The following is a 27,717-nucleotide window of genomic DNA, read 5'->3' as shown; positions in this document are numbered from 1 at the left end:
TGTGAGTGTGAAAGGTTGTCTGTCTCTCTGCGTTAGCCCTGCGACAGACCGGCAACCTGTCCAAGGTGTACCCTCTTCTCTCCCTATGCCAGCTGGGATGGGCTCCAGCCCCTCCCACGACCCTGAATTGTTTTAGCAGCCAGTGGATGGATGGACATTTAGTGTGGAAGCTGCTGACAGCTGATAACCAGTGATTTGAAACTCATCACTGATTGGTGGATTAATTTCCACCTTCTCGCTCTCTCCGACTGGTGGATACTTAAGATGCGTTTTCACAGCTTAGTGCTCTCTCTCAGACAAATGGTTAAATATAATTACAAAGCCCTGCCTGAAATGGACCTACATACATCCATCTTTGTGTCACTGTAGACTAAATTCTTCCTCTTTCCGCATCTTAAAAACAAAAGCATACTACTTATTTTTCAAGTATCAACTACTGTCTCTATTCAGCTTTCTTAGCCATCCTGTTTACCTCCATTTTTTTAGTAGCAGCAAGCAGCAGTCAAAGTCTGGCAATAGCAACAATCCCTCAGCAATTTCTCCAGCAATGGTATAGTCTAGTTTTTACTTGTCAGTCAGACTTTAGTTTAGAGCGCACTAAACTGCACAAAAGTACCGCAAACATGGTCAACTGGCAGAGACGCCTCCTGTAAGAGCTGCAGGCTAAACATTATTTTCATCATTGATGAATCCTCTATAAATGTTCCACTAAAAAAAACAAACTGCAGCAGCACTTCCAGTAAAGAAAAGCAGAAGGTTTAATTATGGATTTTTTAAAAATTGAATGCTGCTATTCACAGAAGCAAAACCTAATTTGGAATAATACATTTAGAAAAATAATAGAATGCAGAATTTTAGCTCAAATGCCACAAACTGACACAGCTTCTCCTAAATGCAATAAATGCACCGCATTCAGGTGGGCTTTGAAAGACATTCAAGCAGGAATAACAAGAGCAAGAGAAAAGGAATACAGAGAAGGATGATCAGGTTTAAGGGGAAAAAATAAATGAATGAACAGGTTTTAGAAGGCTCTGTGCATTTCTGTTACCTCGGCCATGTTGATTAGCCCCAGGGCCAGGGTCTTGTAGCCCAGGATGGTCCTGTTCTTGTATCGCTTGCGCCTCTGCAGCATGATCTGAAGCTTGTTGGCATCCCTCTTTAAGAAGTGCGGGTACTGCAGGTACACACACACACACACACACACACACACACACACACACACACACACACACACACACACACACAATACAGTTACTTCCTGAATGAAGGTTCAGACATATAAATAAATAATGTTTATTTCTCAGGTCTCGATAATAAGACTGAACCAAATGGCTTCTTGTACAAGGCCTTCACACCTGCTGACCTCACTCAGCATCCCCAGGTGTCAAACTACTTAGTCTGAGCCGAACTATGACATAACCCATCATTAATGATCTCAGCGGCTGCACTATAAATGGAACAAAAACTTGCTCCTGTAACAATGTTCAAAGCCGTGAAACGACTCCGGTGGCTCGATTTTAATAAGCTTCCTGCTGCTGTAGAAAGTTTAATGTATAATGTATAATGCCTGGCCCGGTGTACTCGGCAAGCTCTGGAGAGAGAAACTCCCTGACCTTTTAGCAGCATTTAGAGTCATGGAAATTGGAAGGGATGATTTAGAGCAGAAGAAAACCCCACTGGGAACTACATTAACCATGTTCTGCCCTAATGCATCTACATTTGTTGCTGTATGCAGAGTTGCAGGCAACATTTCTGCAGCTATGTGTAAACATTTCCCATCTGTCCCACACAGTTTTAATATTACAGGTGCAAATGCATCAGAGCTAAAGCGTAAGCTGTCATCTAGCACCATTATCAGGCCATTTTTCCATGTTTGCAGAACTACAGTACTGTGCAAAGGTCTTGAGCCACCCCTCATTTCTCTATATTTTGCCAGGAAAATTGGAAATAGGTGCAGTAATTTGTGGAAATGGAACATGCATGGAAAGACAGTACATAAAGCAAAAACAGAGATTGTACAGTTCTAACAGGTCAATATTTGGTGTGATCACCTTTATTATTCAACACAGCCTGAACTCTCTCAGGCACCTTTTCTTCTCATGTCTTTAAGTAGTGATCAGGAATAGTTCTCCAGGCTTCTTGAAGGACAATGAAAGCTCTCCTTTGGATGTATGCTGCCTTTACTGACTGATAGAGTTCTATCGTGCATTTTTCAGGCATGCTTTTTACTACATTGGCAGTGTATTTGGGATGATTGTTGTTATGAAAAATTAAGTCAGACACTTTCCAGATGGTATTTCCATCAATTTTGACAGGATCTCCAACAACACTGACTGAAATGCAGCTCCAAACCAAGGCAGAGCCTCCACTGTGTTTTACAGATGGCTGTGGACACTCACTGTTGTACCTCTCTCCTTACCTCCTCTGTACATACTGAAGACAATCTGAACCAAAACTTTCACATTTGGATTCATTACTACATCACACCTGTTGTCACTGATTTTCAGTCCCATTGTTGTGTAATGTGGCACACCTCAGCCTTTCTCCCTGTTTTCCTTAAGAATGGCTTCCTGACAGCCTCCCGTCCACTGAGATCATTTCTGAGGAGGCTTCAGTGAACAGTAGATGGATCAGCTGAAGGTCCAGATGCATCTTTCAGATCCTGTGTCAGGACTTTGCTGGATTTTTTTCTTATTTCTTTAGGATGTGACTTTCAGTTGCTGCTCAACTGCTGTAGATAGTTTTTTTTTTTTTTTTTTTTAGCCCTGCCACCTCTTCTTCTGTCCTCCACTGCAGGACACACTTCACAGCACGGTGAGATGAGTTTTCAGATAATAGCTGTCTGGGAATCGCTTTGTTGGTACAAAAATACTCATTCATGGCTGTCAAACTGTGTTATATATGGCATTCCTCAGAGATTCAACTAAAGAACAAACCATGTGTTTTTGTGAACTATTGCTCAAGACCACTTTAAAAAGATTACAAGAATATCTGGCTCCTTGGAAGCCAAATATAAAGAATTGAGAGATGGTTCAAGACTTTTCTACAGTACTGCTGCTTGTAAAATAAATATATATATATATCTTAAGCTAGGGTGTGCATTTTTAGTGTCATTATTGCAGCTGGGTTTTCTGTATAAAAACAAATTCATCATTTGGTTTTGATTGGCAGGTCCCTGATCTCTCTGAACCTCTGTTCGTACCTGCAGGGAGAAGGTGAGCTGCAGATCGGTCTCCGTCAGTCCCGCTGAGGACAGCAAGATCTCATTGGAGCGCAGGATCCGCTTGGAGCCCTGAAGACGAGACAGAGAATGATGACAACAGAAGCATCACAGTGAAAGCAAAGCAAGAAAGGAAAACAAAATGATTTCTGTTAGTGTGCCCTAGCTACCTCCAGCAGTTAAAACAACAGACTCGTCATCATCATCAGCTACACACAGCGAAGGAGGTGAAGGAGAAGGAGAAATGCATGAGAAAGCAGCGATGGAAGACTGAGCAAGTGGCAGCAGCACGGAAAAAGAATTAAACCAGCTTAAAGTGTATTATGTGACAGAGGAGCAGAGAATTGAATGGTTTACTTAGAAAACAAGATGATCACAGTCGAGACTGAAAACAAGCCAGGGAGTAGAAGTTTGTAGCGGAGCCCCAGAATTAAAGAGAAATTACAACAAAATCTGACAAAACGCAGCATTTTTGAAGACTTGTGTGTTAACTTTAACCAACTTGGCCATCTGCAGTGCCAGAAAGCTCTCCAACAGTCAGAAAAGGTGGAGTTTGGCAGCACTGCTCTTTCTGTCAGTTCTAAGAGAGAAGTACCGAGCTAACGAGGCGTTTCAGAAAGCATTCTGGCTGTAAAGCAACAAGGAGGAAGTGTGTCCACGTCCAATAAAACTGACTCAGCAAAACAATGAACAACTTTACACAAACAGAAAATGGGGGAACAAATGCTGAGCTTTGTTTGTTTTGTTTGTTTCACACTTCATCACCTACTGGTTAGACACACTCGAAAGAGAAAATCTTTAAATCCTATAATGCAATTTAATGATTAAAGCTAAGGATAAATGTTCAACTCGAGCTGCCTTTGACGAAACAGTACGCCACCTTGGGGACTTTATTTCCAGGAAGGGTCAGTCGATTTTTTTTCCCCTTGAACTGAGCTCCAGGTGTGATTGTAGTAGACTGGTTTATAGATGGTTATTACACAGGTATTACTCAAAGCTGCTGTTCCTACTTCTAGGTTCACAGGGATCTGGGTGTATAATCTTTGGGTAAAAACTAAGGTAGCTTAAAGTTGCATTTTGTTTGAATATTTTTCCCCATACATTTTTTTAAAAAGTGATGCTTCATAAATCCAACCTACAGTTACAGCAGGTTTCACCTTCTGCGTGCTTTATCGAATGTCGCGTACCTGCAGTTTGACTGCGATGACAACTGAGGTGAGGTCCTTATCCAGCTCCTTCAGCATGATCAGCTTCTTCAGGGTCAGATTGAAAAGCCTGCAGGAAACAAACAGACACACAAAGGCACTAAAATTAGATTCAGTATCCAGTGCTCTCACGCTGCCGTACTCTGAGCTCTGTGGGGAACTGATGGATGTCTGATGACCTGTCGATCATTTTGCTGTGTTCAGAAGCTGCCTGGAAAAACATCACCCGAACATCTCAGTGCTTACTTATGCACATCAACTTATTTTTGGATGCTCCTCATTTCTCCGCTTATACTACCGAACATTATTTGAGCCTAGAAAGAGCTCTGCTGGCTTCCAATTACGGCAACGTTTTGAAACTATGTAAACAAGCAAAGATATGGATATCAAAACTCTGGCCACTGTTCCTCCTTTTCTCCTGTGCTGTTTTAAAGGGGACACACGTTTGCAGCTCATTTGCAGCTCCATTATTTATACTTGGATTGTCCTACAGTAGCTTTGCATGATTCACAATTCAAAAATAAACCTTGAGATGCCCCTCAACTTGTACACCAGCCAGGCCATTTAGGCTCCCCTCACGTTAAACTCATCATCTCTTTATACCAACTGTATTCTGATTGGCTGCTCCTCACAAACAGAAGGTGTGAACAGCAGATGGGTGGAGCTTCTGTGCTCACAGGCAGAGGTGTGTGCCTGAGATGACCATGCAAGTGAAATTCATCCCCATCCACTGCACTATAAGTTACAAGCTACAAATTATGGTTGAGTTAAAACTGAGGAAAATGCTAAATGTAGCATTAGTAAACTGATAAATGGATATTGTGACTTTCCTGTGAACAGAAGAGAGCAAAGACTAAGACTATGGCCAAATTCATGTAACCGATGGAGAGTTTAACCAACAAAACTGGATTAAATGTGGCTCGGTCACATCTGGCCCACACCCAGTATCTGTAAACAGGGTCGATATCAGAGCCAATCCAGATTACTGTAGCACCTGGGTACTTTTTAAAAGTCAGTGGGTTTCAGCTCTTTCTGAATGCATTGACGTTAAAGGGAAAAAGGCTCTCGGCTCCCTCGCCATCTCACCTCTGTAAACACTTCATGGGCTCAATTGCCAGTTTCAGGTTGTACTGAATAAACCATGAGGCTCACTTGGTGAACTATGGTCCTTATTAGAGTCATAAATGAGGATAAACAGGGGTATTCTAATTAGTTAATGACCTGGCAATCACACGATGTTAGCCAATGAGCACGCAACAGTCAGATCCACTCTTTGTTAGACCATCTATTCAGGTGATAACTTGAGGCTTCATAACAATGTCACAGTGGCTGTGCCCATCTTTTATATACAGTTTACTAAACCAACACATAATATATTAGACTGATGTATTAGTTAGTTGTTAGTGGGCTTTAACACATATGAATATTGGAAAGATATCTGACATGCATACATACACAGTTAGAAATTATATCATTGCATAGTTTGTCCAGGTGGAGCCTCGGCACTGTCTGCAGCACATGTAGCAGAAGATCTTCGACACTAACAGTATATGTATATACATGTATATACTCAGTATAAAAAGAATATCAGCTGATATATATAAGATATGAGCGCTGACTGCAAAAATCCAGCGTCAGTCAGACTGTTGGGGACCACATACATGTGTATATTATGGCCTAAAAGCCATAAATTTGTCATTTCCTGTCTCTGTGTTCACCCTCTCCCTCTCAAGAGGGCCATCAAACAGAGCAAAAATAAAAACTGACTTTAGAAGAGGCGTTTAGCGCAGCTCTGCTTCATCTGTTGACAGGCTGTTAAAAAACAAAACATTCAACCCAGCCCACGACGAGTCTGAAAATGGATCGCTATTTTTGTCAAAGTTAAAAATGTCCCTTTTTTGTTCCTCCCCCCCCAACTGAAGCCAACACTTACGTCAGCACACAGTACACATAAACAATGACAAAAATCATACCGGATGTCATCCAATCCGAGAAACAGCAAAGAAACGAAAGCTGGCACGACCTGAGCCTCGGCCACAAGTTTCCTAATACTTGAAAGAAATGCTTTCACTGGGCAAGTGTAAGGTAGACACGCAGAGGGACATACAGGAGCATTTAAAAAAGTGAAATTCAATCAGAGAAAAGACACACACGCACACACACACACCTCCCAAATAGCAGCTGTGCACACCATGGTCAGTGTGTTCAATAATTCATCTCCATGGCCTGGAAGACAGAAAGTAAACCACTAGAATAGACCTGACGGGGCAACCTGGAGGGAATCAACAAGAAACAGGAAAAAAAAACAAAGGGGGAAAAAAAAAAAGACGGAGAAAACATTATGTCAACAAATTATATGCCGGAAACAGGCAAAGACGGGCCGACAGCAGATGAGAGGGAGGAAGAAGAAAAGACGTAAATGACAAATAACAAACAGAGATGTGGAAACAGCCATGAATACAGAGAGAAGGGAACAAAAAGCAGGCAGACACAAAGAGAGAGGAGAAAGGGAGGGAGGATGAGGCATGAAAATTGAGGGAGACATCAACAGAGAGAATAGAGAACTGGTGATGACAGAGGCTGGCAAAATGCGCAGAGAGAGAGATGAACTGTCTGACATCGCAAATATAAAAATGAAAGAAGAATTTCTTTTTCTAGGGCAGCCTGTATTTGAAGGAGAGGATGAGAGCAACATGCTTTATGAACAGTTATGTAAACATTCACCAAAGCCCTGCATGGATCAATAGCCCAGAGAGGACAGAGGTTACATCGAAAGAGATGTGCTGTTACTCAAAACATATAGAAACAGCTCTTTTGATGTCACGCTAAAAAGGCAGGCAGCGAGGACGGAAAAAAATTGCTCCACATCACATCTTTCCTCCCTCAACTCCCTCTCATTTCACCTGGGCCTTCTCCTAAATCCACCCCACTTACTTGCCTTTCATCTTTCTTTAAGTGCTCCCTACCCAATCGCTGAAATTGACAAGTGGCCCCCGACTGCTGACGCAACTGCTGGAAAAATTCAGCGACAAACACAGCAAGCCTCTCTCAATGCCAAGGTTTTCTAGTTTCACGATCAGAGTGGCCGGGAGAGGAAACCTATGAATAAAAACAATCAATTTTTATCTCTGATAGAAAGGCCAGCTAAGAGCAACTTCTGCTTGCACCTGCTGGATCTGAGTGGATGAATCAAGATGGAGAGGAAGCAGAAGAGGGTTGGTGCCAGGGGTCGATTGGACTGAAGCACCTGAGGCAAAGCGTGAGGGAGGGGTGTGGGTAGAAAATGGATGGGGGGGGGGGGGGGGGGGGGGGGGCAGACAGGCATACAGAAAAAACAAAACAACAAACATGAGAAAAAAAAAAGTGCAATAGGGTATAAAAAGCTACTAGAAGCAACCACAAAACACTTATGAACTTATTAATCTTAGAACAAGGTACCGGCAAGGCACTGCTGGAAAACAGATACCTCATATACATTATATGTATCTGGATTTAGAATTTTTTGATGCTGGTACCTAATAGAACTGCTGCATGACCTTTTTCACAATTATCTTTCTGTAATTTCACCAGTGCACGTGCACACACACACACACACACACACACACACACACACACACACAAAATCCATTTTCTCCCTCATAGTCATGGCTGGAGCCTATGGCAGTCTGTCAGACTCACATTCACAACTATGGGCAATTTAGAAACCTAAGCTTTGGGGGTAACCATAGAACGAAGCTGCATTACTCCACACAGAAAGGCCCCAGCCATTTGATGGATTTGAACCCAGCACCAATGCGCCACAGTACCGCCTGCAAGTCTTCTTTTGGCTGCTCCATTTATGGGTTGCCCCAGCAGCTCATCTGCCTCCGTCTCACCCTCTCCCTAGTTTGGTTTGAAATGATAAATGCCACTTGCTGACATTCAAAAGATTTTGCCTGGATGAAAACACAATAATCTGGCACATCAGAGGCCTCACTCACACAGATGAAGAAAACACTGAGTGGTTGCTAGAGAAAAGTGTGTATTCCCCAACTAGATTGGTGAGTGGTTTCTGGAGGCTGCTGGCAATCACTGATCACAGAGAGGTATATGGTGACAGTGGCAACCTCCCTGCGATTGCTTTGTTTGCTAGCGGTTTGCCAATGTCACCCACATTTTGCATGGACGATGCCAGCTTTCTGCAAACACCCACCAAGTGGTAATGAAATTTGAACAAGTGTAATGGAAACAGGAAACAGAGAACCAGTCGCCTTGAAACATGTTGGTTGCAGCAGTAAGGAGAAACTTTTACTTTTAATACAAATATTTCCTGTTTGTGGTTTGAGTCACTTTTTCAAGTTTCACTACTGCTCCATAGTCTTTGTGACTGTAGTAGACGGTGTGGCAACCAACTGGTCGGCCAGAAGTTGAGCGTGCAACACCCTCAACCTCTCGGCGAAAGCTTTAGATAGCAAGGTGAATACGCAGGTCACCTTGTGGGAAGCAATCTGTCTCCAAACAATTGCAGTCTGACTCGTACTGACTGCAGTCACTGCCGGACAGATTGGCGAAGGCTTGTAAATAATATCAGTGTAATTTATGATTGCAGACACGTTGCAATCACTCTAAGTCAGTCTACACAGATGAGCACAACTCATCAGCAACGTGTCTGTTTGCGACAGGGAACGTGACTCAAGTGGTTGCCAACTGGTTGTACTCCTATTTAAAAGAAGGCTTGCTACGGCTGTGTGACAGAGACCTAAACAAGTTTGACTATCTTGCCATGTTTTTTAAAGTCACCATTTTTGATATTCGATAAAAAAAAAAAAAATAAAAATAAAAAAAAAAAAAAAAGGTGCAACTTTTATTAAAGCAATTTTATTAAAGCATTTTAATTTAATTTGCACAACTGTGCAAACTGACCATGAGGGCTGTGGCACGCCCCTAAATCCATTAGTCTGAGGTCTTTCCAATTCACTCTTTATTAGATATTGCTAATAAGCATTAACATATGGTTACATAGCATGACATAAAAAAAAAGCTGCCTAACTGCACTTCCTCTTATATTTATATGCATCTAAAAGCTGACAAGCCAGTAAATTATTCATACCACTAAATCAAGACTGAAATAAGATATCGTACACACATCGTATTTGAGCTGTTTGCTTCACTGCTCAGTAAAAAAAAAAAAAAAATCAGGACTACAGAAATGTTAAAAATCCATGCAGTAACTTTCAATTTACTACAGTAATTGGGTTCACCACAAAACTAGTTCAGCGCTTTATTGCTGTGTTATATAACAGCTGCAAGAATTCAAATGTCCCTCGAGACGACCTTACTGCTTTACTTGTTGCTCTGTAAATGGATGCGGGTAGCAGTGGGATTTCTGCAAAGCCTGAAACACAAGTTTTCCATTAAAGCATCGTGTAGACACTGAGTTTCATCCTTTTCCACCGTTACTGGTGCTGTTCATTTAACTACTGTAAATCCCCCACGGCTGCACCAGCCTTCACTGCCACAGTGATGGGACCAGTAACCACAGGTGGCGAGGGGAATCACACGGTAAAGGTCAAAACAGTCCACCTGCCACCAGCTCTTCTTCTGTGGTTCACCTCTCACTCATGCCCCGTCTTCTCGACAGCTTGTCACTACACTTTAAAAGTCACTGCCCGTTATCATCAACCCGAACAAAGGAACAGGCACGAGCAGAGCGTGACTGAAAGGAGAATAAATCAGCATGCGACGAAAACAAAGAGAACAGCATCTAAACACGCCCCAAAAGCACAGCCTCATCTTTCATCCCGAAATAATTACAAACCTGCTTCTATGTCTTAACAGCTGGGATAAATTTATGGGCTGCAATGCATAATGGAAAAAAAAACAACACACCAATTTGTATCCTGGAGAGTCTAACTAAGCCAGGATTGTGATTAATCCCCATCTAAATCTTTTGGGTCCAAGCTGTTTCTTACAGTGCTGTGGAAAAAAAAAAATTTGCCTCTTCCTGATTTTATTTTAATTACATATTTGTCATAGTTACATGTTTCAGATTACACAAAATTTCATATTAGACAAAGATAACCCGAGTAAATGCAAAATACATTATTAATTATTTCATTTACTAAAGTTAAAAAAAAAAACACAGTATTTAATGTGTGTATAGGAGTGTATGCAGGAATGAATTAAAGAACGTGTGTATAAATACGTGCACTTATTTTTTAAAATGTATTTTTATCCAAACTGTGATGCACTTTGTAACTGTGTGTTTAAAAAAAAAATGCTATACAACTAAAGTCATTATCCAAACCTACCTGGCCCTGTGTGAAAAAGTAATTGCTCCCCTCATTAAATCAAGAATGAACTGTGATTAACTGCATTTTATGGAAAGCTGAGTTCTGTTCCACTCGCTACACACAGACCTGATTACTGCCAGACCTGTTGACTCAAGAAATCACTTAAATAGAACCTGTCAGACAAAGTGGAGCAGGCTAAAAGATCTCGAAGAGAAACACATCATGCCACAATTTAAAGATACAGCTGAGAAACAAAGTCATTGACTGTCAGTATGGAGAGGGTTACAAAGCCATTTCTAAGGCTTTGGGACTCCAGTGAACCACAGTGAGAGCCATTATCCACAAATGGAGAAAACCTGGAACAGTGGTGAACCTTCCCAGGATTGAAAAACCTACCAAAATTACTCCAACAGCGCATCAACGACTCATCCAGGAGGTCGCAAAAGAGCCCAGAACATCATCTAAAGAACTGCAGGCCTCACTTGGCGTGACCTTAAACAGACGGTTCATGCTCAAACGCCCTCCAGTGTGGCTGAAGTAAAACAATTCACAGGGATGTGAAAGACTTATTTCCAGTCATCATCATGCTTGATTGCAGTTCTTGCTGCCAAAGGGTGGCGCGAGCAGTTATGAGGTTTAGAGGGCAGTTATTTTTTTCCCACTCAGGGCCAAGAAGGTTTGGATAACGTTTTTTTTACCTTAATAAATAAAATCATCATTTCAAAAATGCATTTTGTATTTACTTGTATCATCTTTGTTTAATATCAATATGAGTTGATGACCTGAAGCATGTAAGTGTGACAAATATGAAGAAAAGAAAAGAAGAAAGAAATCAGGATGGGCGCAGATGCTTTTTCAGCAGCACTGAATATTGATATTTGGTTCCCAGACTCTCAAAGTAGCAGCGAGAACAAACGCCATCTCTCCTGAATGATGATGATGATGATGATCTGATCTACTATTGCAGAAGCAGAAAAGTTCAATCTGTTTCATGTTTTGATGCCTTCGGATCAACTGCACAATATTTTAAGGTGAATTCAGAGTAGTTTAAGTACACGTGTTCAGGATGAATTCAGTTTTCATGGTATTTGTTGACAAAAACAAAAAAAAAAAAAACAGTGTATCGTGTCAAACTAAGCCTTAAATAGCTGGAAATAGAGCAGCTGAAGGGCGCTCTAACTGACAGTCATCACAAGTGTGTAGTCATTTGTAAAAAGCTTCTCTGTGGTTTGTTGAAACTTCCTGATTGTGTCATCCTGTGCTGCCAGCCCCACTGTGTGAGTCCTACAGAGGATCACACACACGCTAACACTAAAAAGTACAAGCAGGGGTCCGTCTGAGTGAATTCTGCTCCTTTTATATCTTAAAGTCAATACCTGCCTCTGATCTATTTCATAAAAAAAACACCACATTGTCTCCAGAATGCAAAATCAAAGGAGCAGCTTTAAATTCACACCATCCTTCACATGGAATAATCAATTAAAAACAACACACCCACACCCACACACACACACACATGCCCAGATTTATCTGCTGGTTTCAACAGCACTGTCAAACCGAGCCTCTGCCCCACACTTGAATGTGAAAGCTGATGTGGAAGTGCCTCAAGCTGTACTTCCTCCAATTGCTGCTGGCTCCAAAATGTAAAGTCTATTAGGGAAACCTACCGCTTCACTTGGAAAACATGTGCCAACGCATTTTTCTTTGCAACACACCAGTTTCACTTCTGTTTTGTGCATCTTGGCAAATTACAAAGTGGTTTTAAGGAAAACGAGAGTAGGCGTGCACAGGATTGTGACTTGACTTGTTTTTTTCAACTTCAAATATTTATTGTTAATTTTTTTTTGTGTTGCGTGTGTGTGTGTGTGTGTGTGTGTGTGTGTGTGTGTGTGTGTGTGGGGGGGGGGGGATTTTCACATCTTGTCACATTCTGTAAATGAAAATCAGCAGCTAAAGTTTAGGTTACATCAGGTTACAGTTTATTCCTGACTTTGGAATCAAAGCTTCACTTATTCACGTTCAAATGTGAGCAAACCGCCTTCAGAGCAGCTAAAGCCTTTTCAGCCTCTTCTTTAGTCTGAACACTTACAGCTTAATGAAAACCGCTCAGTGGGCCTACAGGATGTGGTTTAAATCGGAAGAACAAACAACAGGAAAGCAGACCTTAAATTTAGACTCTTGTTTGTACTGGTGAATAATACGCATTTGTGATAAATGACCATCTTCAGTTTGCTAGTTCGCTCTAGGAATTCTTCTTTGGGCATTTCCAAGATTTTGTGTAGTGAAACCACCAAAGGTTGTTGGAGGTTGCGTAATTAAAGGCAAGACCAGACAAGAGCGCAGGCTGAGTCCTCTGCCTGCCGGGCGTACGCGTCCTCACTGATGTATTGGGTGCATCAGTTTATCACAGAAACTCTTTGTGGTTCTACAGGACAGAATGAAGATGACCTCCACGTCTGAATCACTGCTGCTGAATAAATGTCTAATGCCCCTTTGACTGAGAACGCCTCCTGTTCATCCCGCAGTCGCAGATATTTGTTTATTTGTTTGGGGAAAAGGCATGGGTGGATGAAACGAGGGAGCTGACGGAGGTGGAGAGCGGCTCGATAATGTCTGTGGGAAGACTGACCTCTGATATTCTGTAAAGGCCAGACTCTGTGGAAACACAGACTGTCTGTCATACAGCAACAGACACACACAACGTAAGCCATGCAACAAAGTATCAAACTTGAGGAAAGAAGAGCTAGGAAAAAAAAAAAACAGCCTTACCTCGACTCATTTTAGACCTCATTTAATTGATTAATTTGCAGTTATGGCATATTTTCCAATTAGCTAAATAATCTTCTACAAAAGGATAAGCACAAGAAAATAGATGAATGGCTGGATCTGCAGAATTAGAAAAAAATTTAATGACATCATTACCCAGAGGCCAAGGGGATACCTTCAAACTGCACAATAAAAAACACAAAAAACAAACATGAAGCACCTCTTCATGTGGAAAAGAGACAATTTATTAAAATCCAAATTAGGAAGAAAAATAATAAAAGAAATTCTTCAATTATTGAAGCTTTTACGAGCAAATGTTTGGCATTTTTAGTAACCCGAGCAGCATGGGTGGCACTACGGGAGGCAGTTGAATCTAAAATGAAATCTGATTGATTTCCATGAAATGTTGCTGATGTGCAGGGTTTTCCTGCCCAGAGGGGTTTGTTTTGTAAACCGAGGCTTTCAAAAACAGTCATTTTTCTTTATTACTGTTGGTTATAACATGAAACTAAATAAAGCAACAGAATCATTGCCTTTACTCTGTGCACCCATCATACTTAGTGCCGTATGCAGTCGCGTTCTGCGCCAGGAAATATCCCACAAAATGTTCAGATTCTAAAATGAATCATAACCGAGGTTATGATTCAAACTTGATACCAACTTCAAACTTAATACCAACGCCCAGGAAAATACACAGTACTCATTTCAACACCAAGGGGACAAAAAAATAAATAAAAAAAAATTTACAAAAAAATGAAGAGCCTTTTTTTAAAAAATAAAGATTAGAACAATATGATCAATAACATCATTGATAGCACTATTTTTAAGTTGCTTGCTGTAGTGCAAAAACAGAATTATGAAGCTACTTTCGGCTGCTCCCTTATTCTCAGGGGGCCGCCACAGCGAGTTGCTCCAACATGCTTGATCTGGCAGATTTTGACACTGGATGCTCTCAGAGGGATCTGCATCTCCTCCCAGGATCAAACCAGGGATCTTTCACTTTCACTCACAAAGGTGTAAACCACTGCGCTATGGACCCACTACCATCACAGGATTATAAAGGGGTGTGTGTGCATGTAAATGTATGCATGTATGCTTCTGGTGACTCTGCTCCATATTTTTGTTGCTGATCAGAGTTGGTGTATCCATCTAGCTGTTGGGACTCACTTTTTAGACAAATATCCTATTAAATTAGCACCATTACAGCCAGGCAGGACTGATAACTTTTGCTGCACAGCACCAACATTAATGTTATCATTTTATTGTTAGTCATAGCCGTTAGCTGCTACCTAATAACTGATAACAGCTAATGCAGATATCAGATAAAGGTACTTCTGGCTGCCCTGTTATTTCCACAGGGGCCGTCACACCGAATGGATCTGCATGTTTGATTTGGCACAGATTTTACGCCCGATGCCCCTGCAACCTTCCCATTTATCCGGGCTTAGGACTGGCACTGGGAGTACACCAGCTCGTGACCCCAAGGGTGGGTTTTGTCCTTCGGGTAATTGGTAACAGTTAAATAGCTAATGTTAATGTGTGCCCCAGCCAGGTTAACAGGAGCTTTACTGACCCCTCTGAGGTCCTTAAAGTGTTATTCAGTGTTGTGAAGATCAACTATTTCAGCTGCTAGTGAGAGGAGAGGCTGTGTGAAGTTGTGAGTCAGCTGGAGGAGACGAAGATGGCATTGTTCAAATCACTGCTGGTGCAAATGGGCATCTAAGCTGATAGTAATTTTTTAGTATCAATAAGTGTCTGAGTATCCATTTGTTTTGCAATCCTAATGGTGACATTGATGGTTTACAGACTATTTTTTCCCTAGTGCTCCCAATCAGAGACATCATCTTCTGAATGATTGTGAAGGATGGCTGCAGGCTCATTTTGTCTCTATGTTACAGAACAATTTACAATAATACAAAAAAGCAAAATGTGGCAAACTCTCGAGTTTGTCTTCTTACACGTTTTTGCTTGAAGAATGACTCAAATCATTGACGATTTTCTAGAACTGACTCCTCATTTCGGCCTCAGATTAGTTCACCCTCATAACAAGCAGAGTCTGAGGAGCAGGTCGGTCATGAAAGACTGAAAAACCAAACCGCGTTCTGTTTTCCCTCGTCATCTAGATTTAATTACACCAATTAACATTAGCACAAGCTGATATTTCTGTAAGCGATGCCGACGACCTTAAATAAACTTGAGGGGACATAAGAGTTAAATTATCAAGAGATGAGAGAAATACACAGACCCAATGATGATTTCCCCAATGTCAAACAAAAAGCACACGAGGTCTGAGTGAGCGTCTACACATGTGAGCGTGTGTGTGTGTGTGTGTGCGTGTGCGTGTGTGTGTGTGTGTGTGATGGTGGGGCATAAAAGGTCTGCTTCTTTAAGAGGAAGTAGGGCTGGGCGATATATCGATTTTTTAAAAATATCGATATGTTTTCATACGCGATATAAAATGAGACAATATCGTTTATATCGATGTAGTCTAGTTCGCGTTACAATCACACTTTTCGCTCCACCAGTTCGCCTCTCTCTTCTCCCAGTTTGCCTCTGCACAGCTTCCCGCGTTAATCGTGCAGGAAGCGACCGCATGGCAGTGTTCCCAACTTAGTGAATTTGTTGCTAGATTTAGTGGCTTTTCAGACCCGCGCTGGCAACTTTTTTCCCCAAAAGCAGCTTGAAACAAATTTAACTACTTTTTCCGGTGAGGTCGGAGAGTTTTGGAAACCTGAAATCCTCCACTGTCGCCGTGTTTTGTGTGCATACAGCCTTCGTACTGCGTCCGTTCGTACGCTTTGGCATCGCCCGGATCCCCCAGGAGTCCCTGGCTGCAGGTAAGAGAGCGCCGCCATGCAGCAGAAGCTGGCTTGTACCGTAAGTCACGTGACCTTAATAGCGGAAGTGGGTCTTTTATGTGCGCTTACGGATGCTGCATTGAGCGGCTGGGCCCGTTGCTGTGATAAGTCAGCGCACACTGAGATGGCTAAAATCCTGCAGATGGAATTTTGTTCATTTTGTCACGTACAGGAGCCTGTACCTGGACGTACAGCTCTGTAAAGAATAAGTCAGCCTTTTGCCGTTTTTGTTCTCTCTTTTCTATTTACATTTTAACAGCACAGCTGTGAGTCTTTTTATAGAGGAAAAAAGCATTATTATTTAAATATGCCAATAGTTTATTTTTGAGTAATTTCTCATATATATCTACAGGTGAATGTTAATAAAAATGTCTGTGAGACATTTGGGACATGTAGGTTTGACTCTGAAGCGCCTTATTGTTTATACCTTTTGGGAAGAAAATATATCGAGATATCTATCTTATATCGCCATTCAGCTAAAAAATATCGAGATATTACTTTTGGTCCATGTCGCCCAGAGGAAGGTGCCTATAGTTCTCTTGACAACGGTCAGTCATCAGAGGTGTGACCTTGCCGTGTCATACAAGCAAAACAACATGCTAAGTATGCACTGCAGATGGGGGGGGGGGGGGGGGGGGTCCTTGCACCGACCTTCACATTTAAACCCTTCCCTTGTTTATCCTTCCGCTCCTCCTCCATCAGCTGTCTTCCTCTCACCCTTTCCTCCCATCATCAGGGCCTTTGTCTCCTCCCTTAAATAAGGACAGTATAACTGTAACTCAACTCCTCTCTTTCACCGCTGTGCCCCATCTCCTTTCTTAAGTAACGTGGCGTTCCCTCCTCCCCTCAGTAATGGTGATCGATGGCAGGGCCCGGTCGCTTGATGGGGAGGGGGGACTAAGATTCTTGCCCTCCTTCATCATTAGCTTCTCCTCCTACAAACTCATTATCATTCCATTACATGGATTGGTCTGTCCTTGACACACAGCAGGACCAAACGCTCCTCATTTTGAGCAGAGTGCAACACACACACACACACACACACACACACACACACGCACACACACACACACACACACACACACACACACACACACACACACAAAGTGAGATCCAATCATTTGTATCGATCAGATAATTATTTCTATCATCTCTAGGATGAGAGGTTTCATCTCACTGGCAGGAGAATTTCCAGCCAATTAGTCTAAGACTCGAGTTTTGAAACATTTCAAGTTTAAACAGAAATATCCTCTTCAATAAAAGAAGCTATTTTGGGTTTTATTTTTTCCTGTATTGTATTAGAAGGTCCTTACTCGACCTCACTCGACTTCCTATGTAAAGATTACCTATGCTATCATTTGCTGCTATATAAACTCATCCGGTAGCAGCTCATCTGGCTCACAATCTAACACAGTTCACATGTGAAGAAGAGAATGAAAGTGCTTTGCTGTACTGCACAAAACTACGAGAATTAAAATCCACTGAGAACAACTGATGTGACCTTGACCTTGAGCACAATTTGAATGAAGATGACCATGATGATGTATGAGAGTTATGTTATCCCAAAGCAGAGAAGGGGAACAAACAGGCTGGTGATACAGGAATCCACACCCATTCCTGTGGTTACTCAGAATTCCCCAACATTTCCCAGGAAGACATGAAAGCAGCTCCAGAGATCTTCCTCCCGGTTACATTACTGCAAGAAGATAAGTGCAACACTTCCTCAAAAATAAGGACATCCTGTTTATTGTTTAAAGACAAGAGCATAAATAAATGATTAAAGTAAACTACTAATTAAATAATAATTAGGTAAGACTGACGTTTTAAAGTGCCAATTTTAATACAACCTAGACAAGAATTCTTCCCTCATCCGGCCTCATATTCAGAGTATTTGTTGTGTGTTGTATCAGTTGTTGCCTGTGGTATGACCACGACCATGTAGTAATTTAACATAATTCCAGCAGTTTCCTGTTTAGAAGCAGTTATACGTGAGTAAATTTAGAGGTTTAACTTGGGCATCGAAAGCACACAAATGATCTGCGAAAGCTGCTTAAATCACTTTAGAAACCCACAGAAACACAACTACTGTCACGCATGCACGACAAACAGAAAGAGAGAACTTTCTGTTTGCTGCATAGCTACAGGCATAGCTACCAGTGAAATCACATGCCATTATTTCCATTATCCAAACAGGTTTGTGTTAAACACCCCAGTTCACCTTTGACTTCATCTTTCTTTGGCACTCTGATCAGCTTTTCCATGAAAGCGGAGCAGCACAAATTACACGGCCTTTGATCTTTTAAATTCTGAATTTCCACGTGATCCTCAAACAGACACAGCTATGATATTCCAACACATGCCATCCGCCGGAGGAGTCCAATCAGAAATCAGGCGACTTTTTAACGTCTAGCGTCCTGCTGTGACGCTTTAAAAAAAAAAAAAAAACGGCGCCAGGAGATGTAGTTAAAAATAGCTTTGACAGCCTGTAATTTAGATCCACACACACCTAATAAAAAAATAAGAAATAATTAACAATTATAGACTTTATAGACAAATACAGATTTCATTTTTAAAAAGCACGGAGATGAAGGAGAAAAAAAATAAAAGAGGTGGTCCAACAGTAAAGGCCAGCAAACACTGGACTTTGATCTTTGACTGTTGTGTGTGTGACTTTGAACGAGTGTTTGAGTGTGCGTGTGTGTTTTTTTTTGAGCACGTGAGTGTGGGAGGCTGTGGCTTAAAACCTCACATGGGTATGTTTTGATCCCAAGGTCCTCAACAATCACTAACCCGTCACACACTAAAATACACACAGAGACACACACACAGAGACACACACACACACACACACACACACACACACACACACAGACAGAGGGACACACAGGGACAAAAGACATTCAAATTAACTTGTGCCTGAATCCAGAGCACACATAAGCAGACACAGATAAACACTTTTTTCATATATATATAAACAGTGAGAGAAGACAGAGAATGAATGGAAAGGGAGAGAAGGTCAGCAATATTTCACTGTGTGGACTCCTTACAGGCAGCAGAAATAACAAGCACTCGGGTCTTCACGAACAGCAGCCCTAAAATAGCTCTTGGCTGAGTCGATACAGCCTGTAAAGATGTCAACAGCTTAGAAGAGCAGTGCCGAATCAATTTTTTTACATTAAGATGCAAACAGCATAATTCACCAGAAAACAGTGCTCAAACTCACAGTGTGTATTATTACACCAAAGGAGGAGCGTCAGCACAGCAGGGCTTTTATCTGGATATATAAATAGACGGGCAGATCGGAGGAATCAAACACAGAGCGGTTAATACTTTGCAAAAATGCGTGTGGTGTGTGACTCATCCAAAATAACAATTGCAAGGTAACCTTCATTAGCTGCAAATGATTCTGCTTGGCAACAGTGCAGAGAGTGTGACTAAGTGTTGGTCCACAAGTACAAAAAGTCTGGGCCCTCTTTGTGTCACCAAGCAAGAGCATCCGATTCCACTCTCATTTGTTGCTTCACTTTTTCAGTTATTCCACGACTCAGACTCATTAAAGTCTAATGTTCTTAAAGTCATTATTGGATAAGGGTTGAAATGAGGACTTGTACTCTGCTGTGGTGAGACGCACTCAGACGTGCATTCATTTACTTCTGTGTTAATGAAGGGAAAATATGCTGGAATATATATATATATATATATATATATATATATATATATATATATATATATATATATATTTTTTTTTTTTTTTTTTTTTTTTTTTAAAGATGTTAGCCAAGTTGACTTTTGTTTGAGATTATTGTCAAAATACTTAAATTATAAAATATTGTGGCCTACAAATACCAGCTAATTCACATAATTTAGGTCAGAGACTTTATGAAAGGATTGTTTAAACACTTGTTGTGGCTTGTGCTAGTTAGCTTAAGCTATGCTCACTTCATAAAATTATTTGATATTTTTAGAAACATCATTAACAATATTGATTCCTGAGGTTTTGATAGCAATAACAAAGCTGTAGTTTAAACAAAAAACAAAAACAATAACAATATTTGACTTTAAAAAACAACAATGAACATGACCAGAAAATTGACGCTAACATTAACATCAGTAGCCCACTTGCTAGTTTTGGATATAAAAAAATGTAATTAAAATAAAATACATTAATTAATTTAATTAAAATACAAAATAAAAATAAATAATGAATGTTAAAAAAAAACATTTCCCCCCAAAAAAATTAAAAATAAAAATATCATACTGAATATAATCAATATCTATATCTTACAAACAAGCCTTGAAAATTTGTTAAATGCAAATTAGAGTGGACATGTCTACACGCTACTAATAGCTGCTTGTTACCACTGTGGACAGTAAAGCTACTAAATTTTGGTATTACATAAATTGCTAGAAGGACCTACTTGACCTAAACAGGTTGTTTAGGTCTTATTTAAATGAACTGGTACAAAAACACCCTGTGGTAATAGCAGCTAATTTAGGCTACATTATTTGATTCATCTGGTGTGACTCAGACCATCGCTGGGTGGAAACCAGCCTGGAATACTGCGTGAGCATGACCGCCCAACAACATCAGGGCTTTTTCTGAGAGCAGCGTTGTAGCCTGATGAAAAATACCCTCCACTCTTATAATGCTTCAGTTAAAATTACTCAAGCATAATAAAAATGTTTGTTTATAAAACAGAAATAACAGTGATCGTGCTAACTGTAAGAAAATTCTGGATATGTGGTCACCACCCCAAGATAACCATCCCTAAACATTTTCCCCAAGACCTTTCTGGGCTATACGGTGATGTGGCTATAAGGACCTGAGGATGCAGTTGTTTCATGTGAAACCATCACTCAGAAACAACCTGCCTGCTGAGCAGAATGAGTCATAAACCTCTGCAGCCTGCTTTGCTTCTTATCCGTGACCCTCTGACAGCTCTGTGACAGCCAATGAGCAGCTGGAAAAGGCGGGGCTTACAAAGCAGAATGGGGAGAGGAGGGGGATGAAGCATGGCGTTGGGTGTCCAAGACATCAGTCAATTAGGAGAGATGATTGCTTTAAGCTAGAGATGGGGCTGGGGCAAAACTGAGAGACAGAACAGTGAGTACGTGCAGGTGTGCATGTGTGTGTGTATACAGGCTATACAGTCCTTAGCCTGGACTGATGATTAGCATGCTGGTCACAGCAGCAGACAGACTCAGCGAGGCTGAGGCTACCTCCATCCTCGCCCACAGTGGTGCAGCAGACCAATGCTCCAGTAACATTACAATGAACAAACAATACAGCAGCCTGACAAACACAATAAGCGAGAAAGAAACATGTTTTTTGCATGATGTTCTTTGTTAGAGTGTGCGAGTTATTCTTTAAAAATCTACACAGGGGGTAAATGGGCTCCTTACAAAGATCACCTCATTTGTTATTTATAAAGGTTTCTGAAATTGGATATTTTCTTAATCCCCTGGGAGAGCATTTCTTCTGGCTGCAAGACAATTAACTACAGAAATCCTTGAAAACCGGCTGTGTTTAACACAACACTATAAATACACTCACTTTATTAGGTACAACTGCTCATTAACACAAATATCTAGTCAGGTAATCACATGGCAGCAATCAGTGCATTTAGGCATATAAGTAAGCATGGTCATGATGCTCTGTTGAAGTTCAAACTGAGCATCAGAATGAGGAAGAAAGGTGATTTAAGTGACTTTAAATGTGCCATGGTTGTTGGTGACAGACGCTGGTCTGAGTGTTTCACAAACTGGGAAAATCCCAGCAGATCAGCAAACAACCATCTCCAGGCTTTAAAGAGTCTGGTCTGAAGAAGAGAAAATATCGAGTCAGCGGCAGCTCTCTGGGTGAAAATGCCTCATTGATGTCAGAGGTCAGAGGACAATGGCCAGACTGATAATAAGGCAACAGTAAGTCAAATAACCACAGGTTGCAACCAAGATATGCAGGAATGCACACACAACATGAAGCAGATGGGCTATAGCAGCAGAAAACCACTTATGGTACCAACTGAGCCTCCTTTAAACACCACAGCCTAACTGAGTACTGCTGCTAACCATGTTCATCCCTTTATGGCCACACTGTACCCATCTTCTGATGGCTGCTTCCAGCAGGAGAACGTGCCACAAAGCTCAAATAATCTCTTTAACGTAGCAATATGAGTTCACTGCACTCAAATGGCCTCCACAGTCACCAGATCTCAGTCCAATACAGCACCTTTGGGATGTGGTGGGATGGGAGATTCACATCATGGATTTGCAGCTGACAAGTCTGCAGCAGCTTTGTGATGCCATCGTGTCAGTATGGACCAGAATCTCTCAGGAATGTTTCCAGCACCTTGTTGAATCTGTGCCATGAAGAAGCAAAGCAGCTCTGAAGGCAAAAAAGGGGTCCAACCAAGTACCAGTAACGTGTATCTAATAAATTGGCCAGTGGGTGTACTACCTGTCTTAGACATGGGCTAAATCCCACCACAAAAGCTCAGTTATCATTCAATGTCCACTAAATGAGAGCTGACCATGAAATCTGTATTATACCAAGTCAACCTCATTCAGACCAATCACCTGCTGTCATCACATGTTACAGAGACCAGGTCTCAGCATCAGCTGACTCATCGTGGATTATTAAACAGTTTAAGGTCAAAACCTTCAAAGTTTCTGTTTCTCACACATGGCTCTAGAAGAAAACACTGGAGATCTTCATTGAATTTTTCTTTCAGGCTGGCAGTGGAAGGGTTTGGACTAAGGCTTGGGTTTCACTGTTAAGAGTAAGTAGGTGGTTTGATCTTTATTAAAACCAAACTTTTATGTCCACAGAGGCTGAATGCTTGAATCTGGCTCCGCTTGACATTTCAATAAAAATAAAAAGTTATATTCAGAAAATGTAATCTCAGCTGCAAGTGGGAGGAAACACATTTGACATCTTCTGACTCATGGAGCTGGACACGCTGCGATTTCATCTGATGAACAACTTGGTTGTCAAAAGAATCACAGCTGCACTTGCTTTTAATTCTTGTGAGTCATTTAGAGAACCCACAACTTAAAAAAAAAAAAATGGGACATTTGATTTAAGTATCAAATATATTCCCCAGAACAAATCTATACAGCCCTAACATGCCTCTACTGAACAGGGAAGCGCCAGTATAAAATTTAAAAAAAATATATATAAAAAATTTTAATTTAAGAAAAGCAACATTTTCTGAGGTCTACATTTTATTTCTATTAGACCTATAGTCTGATTCAGCCTCGCTCAGTAGCAACAGTTTCTGAGCAGTCAAGGGAAACCTCTGGATGATGTGCTCTGAGTCAACAATAAAAACACGCAGCAGCAGCAGCAGCAGCAGCAGCAGCAGCCCACTGGCATATCATCTCTAGTCAGTCATAGTCAGAGTTGTCCTGATTCAAATCTTATCAGTGTTTGTCCAAACGGGCCACAGCATCCAATCCTGCTGACACACATTGCAAACCGATAGCGCTGTCTGCTCATTACAGGGAGGGAAGCAAACAGACATGCACACAGAGGAAGCTAATTATGGTTCAGCTGATCTATATGCATGAATTAGCTCTTAGGAAATGAGGAAGGGAGATGGAAACGTGGTATAGAGAGAGGGGGGGAAAGGAGCATTGAAAAAAATAAAATAAAGGAAAAGGAAAGCGGGACGCTAAACCAGCAGCTTTTAATATAGTGTGCATTGATCGAACAGCAGTCTGTGTCTCTGCCCGTCTGTCAGCTGAGTCGTGTTTATTCCGCAGATGCATAACAACTAATAGCATCCAATAACTAATAGGCTCCAGAGCTTTGCTGACAACAATTTGATGTACAGTATCACTTTTACTGCAATATCACCACAACGTCTGCATTGCACCAGAGGAAGCCAGAGGACTTCACTCTGCTGTAATCTCTATAAACAGTTAAATGCATACAAATATAATCTGAATCTGTAGCTGAGGGGCGAGATTCAAAGGTGGAATGACTGATCAATAAAAGTAAACAGCTCGTGTACAGAAAAAGAACCTGCAACCAGCTGTTCTCTGACAATAGTTGAGCTTTTTAATCACTCTTTTGAAACTCATCCACATGGTGAGGCCCAGAGATCTGCTGGTTACACTGGAGGCCCAGAAAGATTGGCACACATCCTCAGATACTAAGTTGTCAGACAGCAGTCGATCATTGCTGAGAGACCGACTACAACACAACAGTTTACGGCCATGCTTGAGACCATGTTAACACATTCACAATGATCACGTTATACAAACAGTGCTTAGTGTGTTAGCGCGACAACAGCTGAGGATATTTAGCCGTTGTAGAAATATGACTTGATGATGGCACTAGATTAGGGCTGTGTGAGCTTTTCCATCATCCTAATATCCCGTGGTCTTCTACCAATAATGGACACCCCAGAAAGTTGATTCAGTTCATCTGAAAACACAACATTTGCTTACTGAATGAGTTACATTTAGATGAACTGAGTCAACTTTCTGCCATTTCCTTACCTGGATTATTGAGCATGCACAAAGACACTATAAGAAAACAATAAGAGATTGCACTGGCAGCAGGACTGGTTGAGGGTTGGGCTCAATTAGCACCTGTTAGCATAATGGAATCCTCCATCCATAACGCATTTTGCACATCCCAAATACAGAAGATGCAGTAATGCTCTCTCATTGGTAATCATAATTCTGATTTCCTGCATAAAAACAAGCTAAATATAGGCTTGATTGCCAAGCACTCACCAATCAATCTGACTGTTCAATCCCTGACATCAGGGCCCATCGAGTCCAGAGATCAGTGACGTTACAACAATTTATCTTCAACATTATGGTTGTAAAGCGGTCCATTCAAAAGTGGATGATCTATGTAATGCCTAAAGAATCTTTATTTTTTAATCTTTAAATGAAATCTGATTGCGTGTTTGAAATACTGTATGTAGTACATGAACCACACAAACTACTTTGACCGTGGTGGATTCATTAGATCTCAATTAAAACAGCTTATTGTTATTAAGCTTAAATACCCAGCAAGGAGCAGCTAAATAAACAGAGAAGCAGAAAAATGCAGTCCTCTGTGTCTGGCTGTCACATCTGGCATTTTACAAGGGCTAACTGAGATTAATTAGGGTTAAGTGTTAATTCACAGGAATTAATGTGGCCTATACCTCTTCTGAATAAGCCTTTTGATGCACCACACCTTTCAGGGATATTGAACTCATTAAAAAGGTAGTTTTTTTAAATATCTAGGCCAAGGTCACACCTGGCATTGACATGCATTAGACCCTACTTCCCAAGTCTATATGCAAATTTGCTCTATATGCACATAAACATCATCACTGCAAAGACCAGATGATGGATATATATAAAATTTTATTGAAAAATATGACTAACCAAACTTTTAAGCTTAAATAAAGTAATAACTTTAAATAGTTCTTGGATTCCAACTTCAGTCTGTGTTCCCTTCATGAACACATAAAAGTTTAGACTGTTTTGATTTGGGAAGCATCGCGCCAAAAAATGAGAAGTTACAGAAATAACGTCCTGCTCAAAATAATATGATCTGTTCGTTTGAAAAGAGCTTTTATTTACCAGCAATCCTCCTTTCAGATCAGCTAAATAAATTACCAAAAGGATCAACATTAACAGATCGAACCTCACCTTGTGTGCCAAGGTGAGGTTCGACAAATAATAACAGCAAAAGGGCAGTGTAACACTAAACTGCTTTTCATCAGCTAATGGCTTTGGGAAACATCAGCCTTCTGTCGTCCTAATCTTTCCGTCCACGTCTGCTTTTGTTGTTTTGGTTTCTGGAGCTTTCACGACAATCTGGGAGAAGTGTTTTTTTAAGTAAGGGGCTGTAATTAAATGTGCTGCGAGACACGAGTGCAGAGCAGCTTCCGAGCTTTGGCTCTGTAATAAGAGACATTTAATAATTTTTCTTTTTATAAACAAAATATTCAGTTTAGGAAGATTAGACGTGAAATAAAGCCATCAATGTGTTCCTCCTCTGTGACATTTCCCTCATCCACGGTGTGTGCATGCATGTGTGTTTGTGTGAGACAAACAGGCAGCATTTGCAAACTGAATCATTAATAATTCTGCCAGCCTCTGCCTGAAATTGGGTGTTTAGGTGCGTTTCAGTGAGTAAAGCTAATCAATCCACTCTGAAGGTGTGTCGCTTCCATCAAAAGGATGGCAGGCTCTTACAACAGGGTCACAGTCACACTGGCATTATGCATTAGGACCTCCTGCGAGCGGGTGTTTTTCTGCATGCGCGTCTCTGTACTACTCAGTTTCCCCCTTTTACTTATCTCCTTCAAGCTGTCCAACACTGTTCGCCAACAAAAAGCAGGACTATCTCTCCTTCTGCCTCTCATCTCCTGCCCACTTCCTGCTCTCCATTCAAGGCCTTTTCCATTTCTCCTCTGGCAATCTGCGATTCTCCATCCTCTCCATCTGTCTCATCAGATAGCGCCTCTGTTTCCTTCCATCCTATCATGCAGCTCCTCCTTTCACTCCTGCCCCCCCAACACCCACCCACCCACACTTGATACGGTGGTTTTAGTTTGATCTCCAACATATTAAGTCATTTTGTCATGTTCCAGTCCAGCCCACCCTCCACACATTCTGGCTCCCTCTGTCACATTTATTTTGGTTTAAATTCTTGCCTGGTTCCTCTGCTGACGGTCGTTGGGTTTCTGACCTACGAAGGCAAATTGATCGCACCAACTACTGACATTAATGAACAAGATGGATGTCCTGATAAGTGGGACCTCTGTTCTGTTTACAGCAGCAGGAGCGTCCTCGTGGTTTAGTGGTCAAACAAGAACATTACATCATGCATCTGTACATCCACTGCTTCAGCAGCAGCAGTTCAGCTCTTTTCTTGTTACACACCATTGTTGCCCCCAATTACTGATTAAAGACTTGGGCTCAACAAAAAAAAAAAAAAAAAAAAAAAAGATCATTACTATGGAGACAACACAGGTTTCAGCAATGTAATATCCAAGGAGCATAACGCATCACGCATCACATCCCTACCCCCATCAATGCTGGAAGACGTTATTGATCAGATGGAGCTGAAGTTGCACGTAAGGGCAAACAGTGAATGTGCATGAATGTAAAACTAGGTGTCAGGTCATTTAAAAACAGAGTATACATTATCATTTGGGTTTTGAAGCCTTGAGATGTAACTGAACGACTTTTTCAACCGATTCAATCAGCCCATGTCCCCCCCCACACTCCCCTTCCAAGGAGGATCAGGCCAGAAGTCAGCTGAGGAAGCTTCATCCCAGAAAAGCAGCGGGCCTGGACAATGTGTGTCCCCAACTGCTGAAGACCTGCTCTGCTGAACTGGGTGAACCACTTCAACGCATCTTCAACCTCAGTCTGCA

At 41.2% G+C, this 27,717-nt stretch overlaps 1 protein-coding gene across 1 annotated transcript in view; it reads right to left on the bottom strand.

Annotated features, from left to right (window-relative positions):
• Positions 1-27,717, bottom strand: part of pacs1 (phosphofurin acidic cluster sorting protein 1) — a 79,173-nt gene that overhangs the window by 30,961 nt on the left and 20,495 nt on the right. Inside the window, 3 exon segments of the mRNA XM_030753415.1 lie at positions 1,049-1,174; positions 3,203-3,292; positions 4,408-4,495. Of these exon segments, the coding sequence (XP_030609275.1) occupies positions 1,049-1,174; positions 3,203-3,292; positions 4,408-4,495 (304 nt within the window).

The sequence above is a fragment of the Archocentrus centrarchus genome, chromosome 18 (genome assembly GCF_007364275.1).
Source record: "Archocentrus centrarchus isolate MPI-CPG fArcCen1 chromosome 18, fArcCen1, whole genome shotgun sequence".
Classification (NCBI taxonomy): domain Eukaryota; kingdom Metazoa; phylum Chordata; class Actinopteri; order Cichliformes; family Cichlidae; genus Archocentrus; species Archocentrus centrarchus.
The sequence above is the reverse complement of the archived record's forward strand: the minus strand, read 5'-3'. Positions and strand labels throughout refer to the sequence as shown.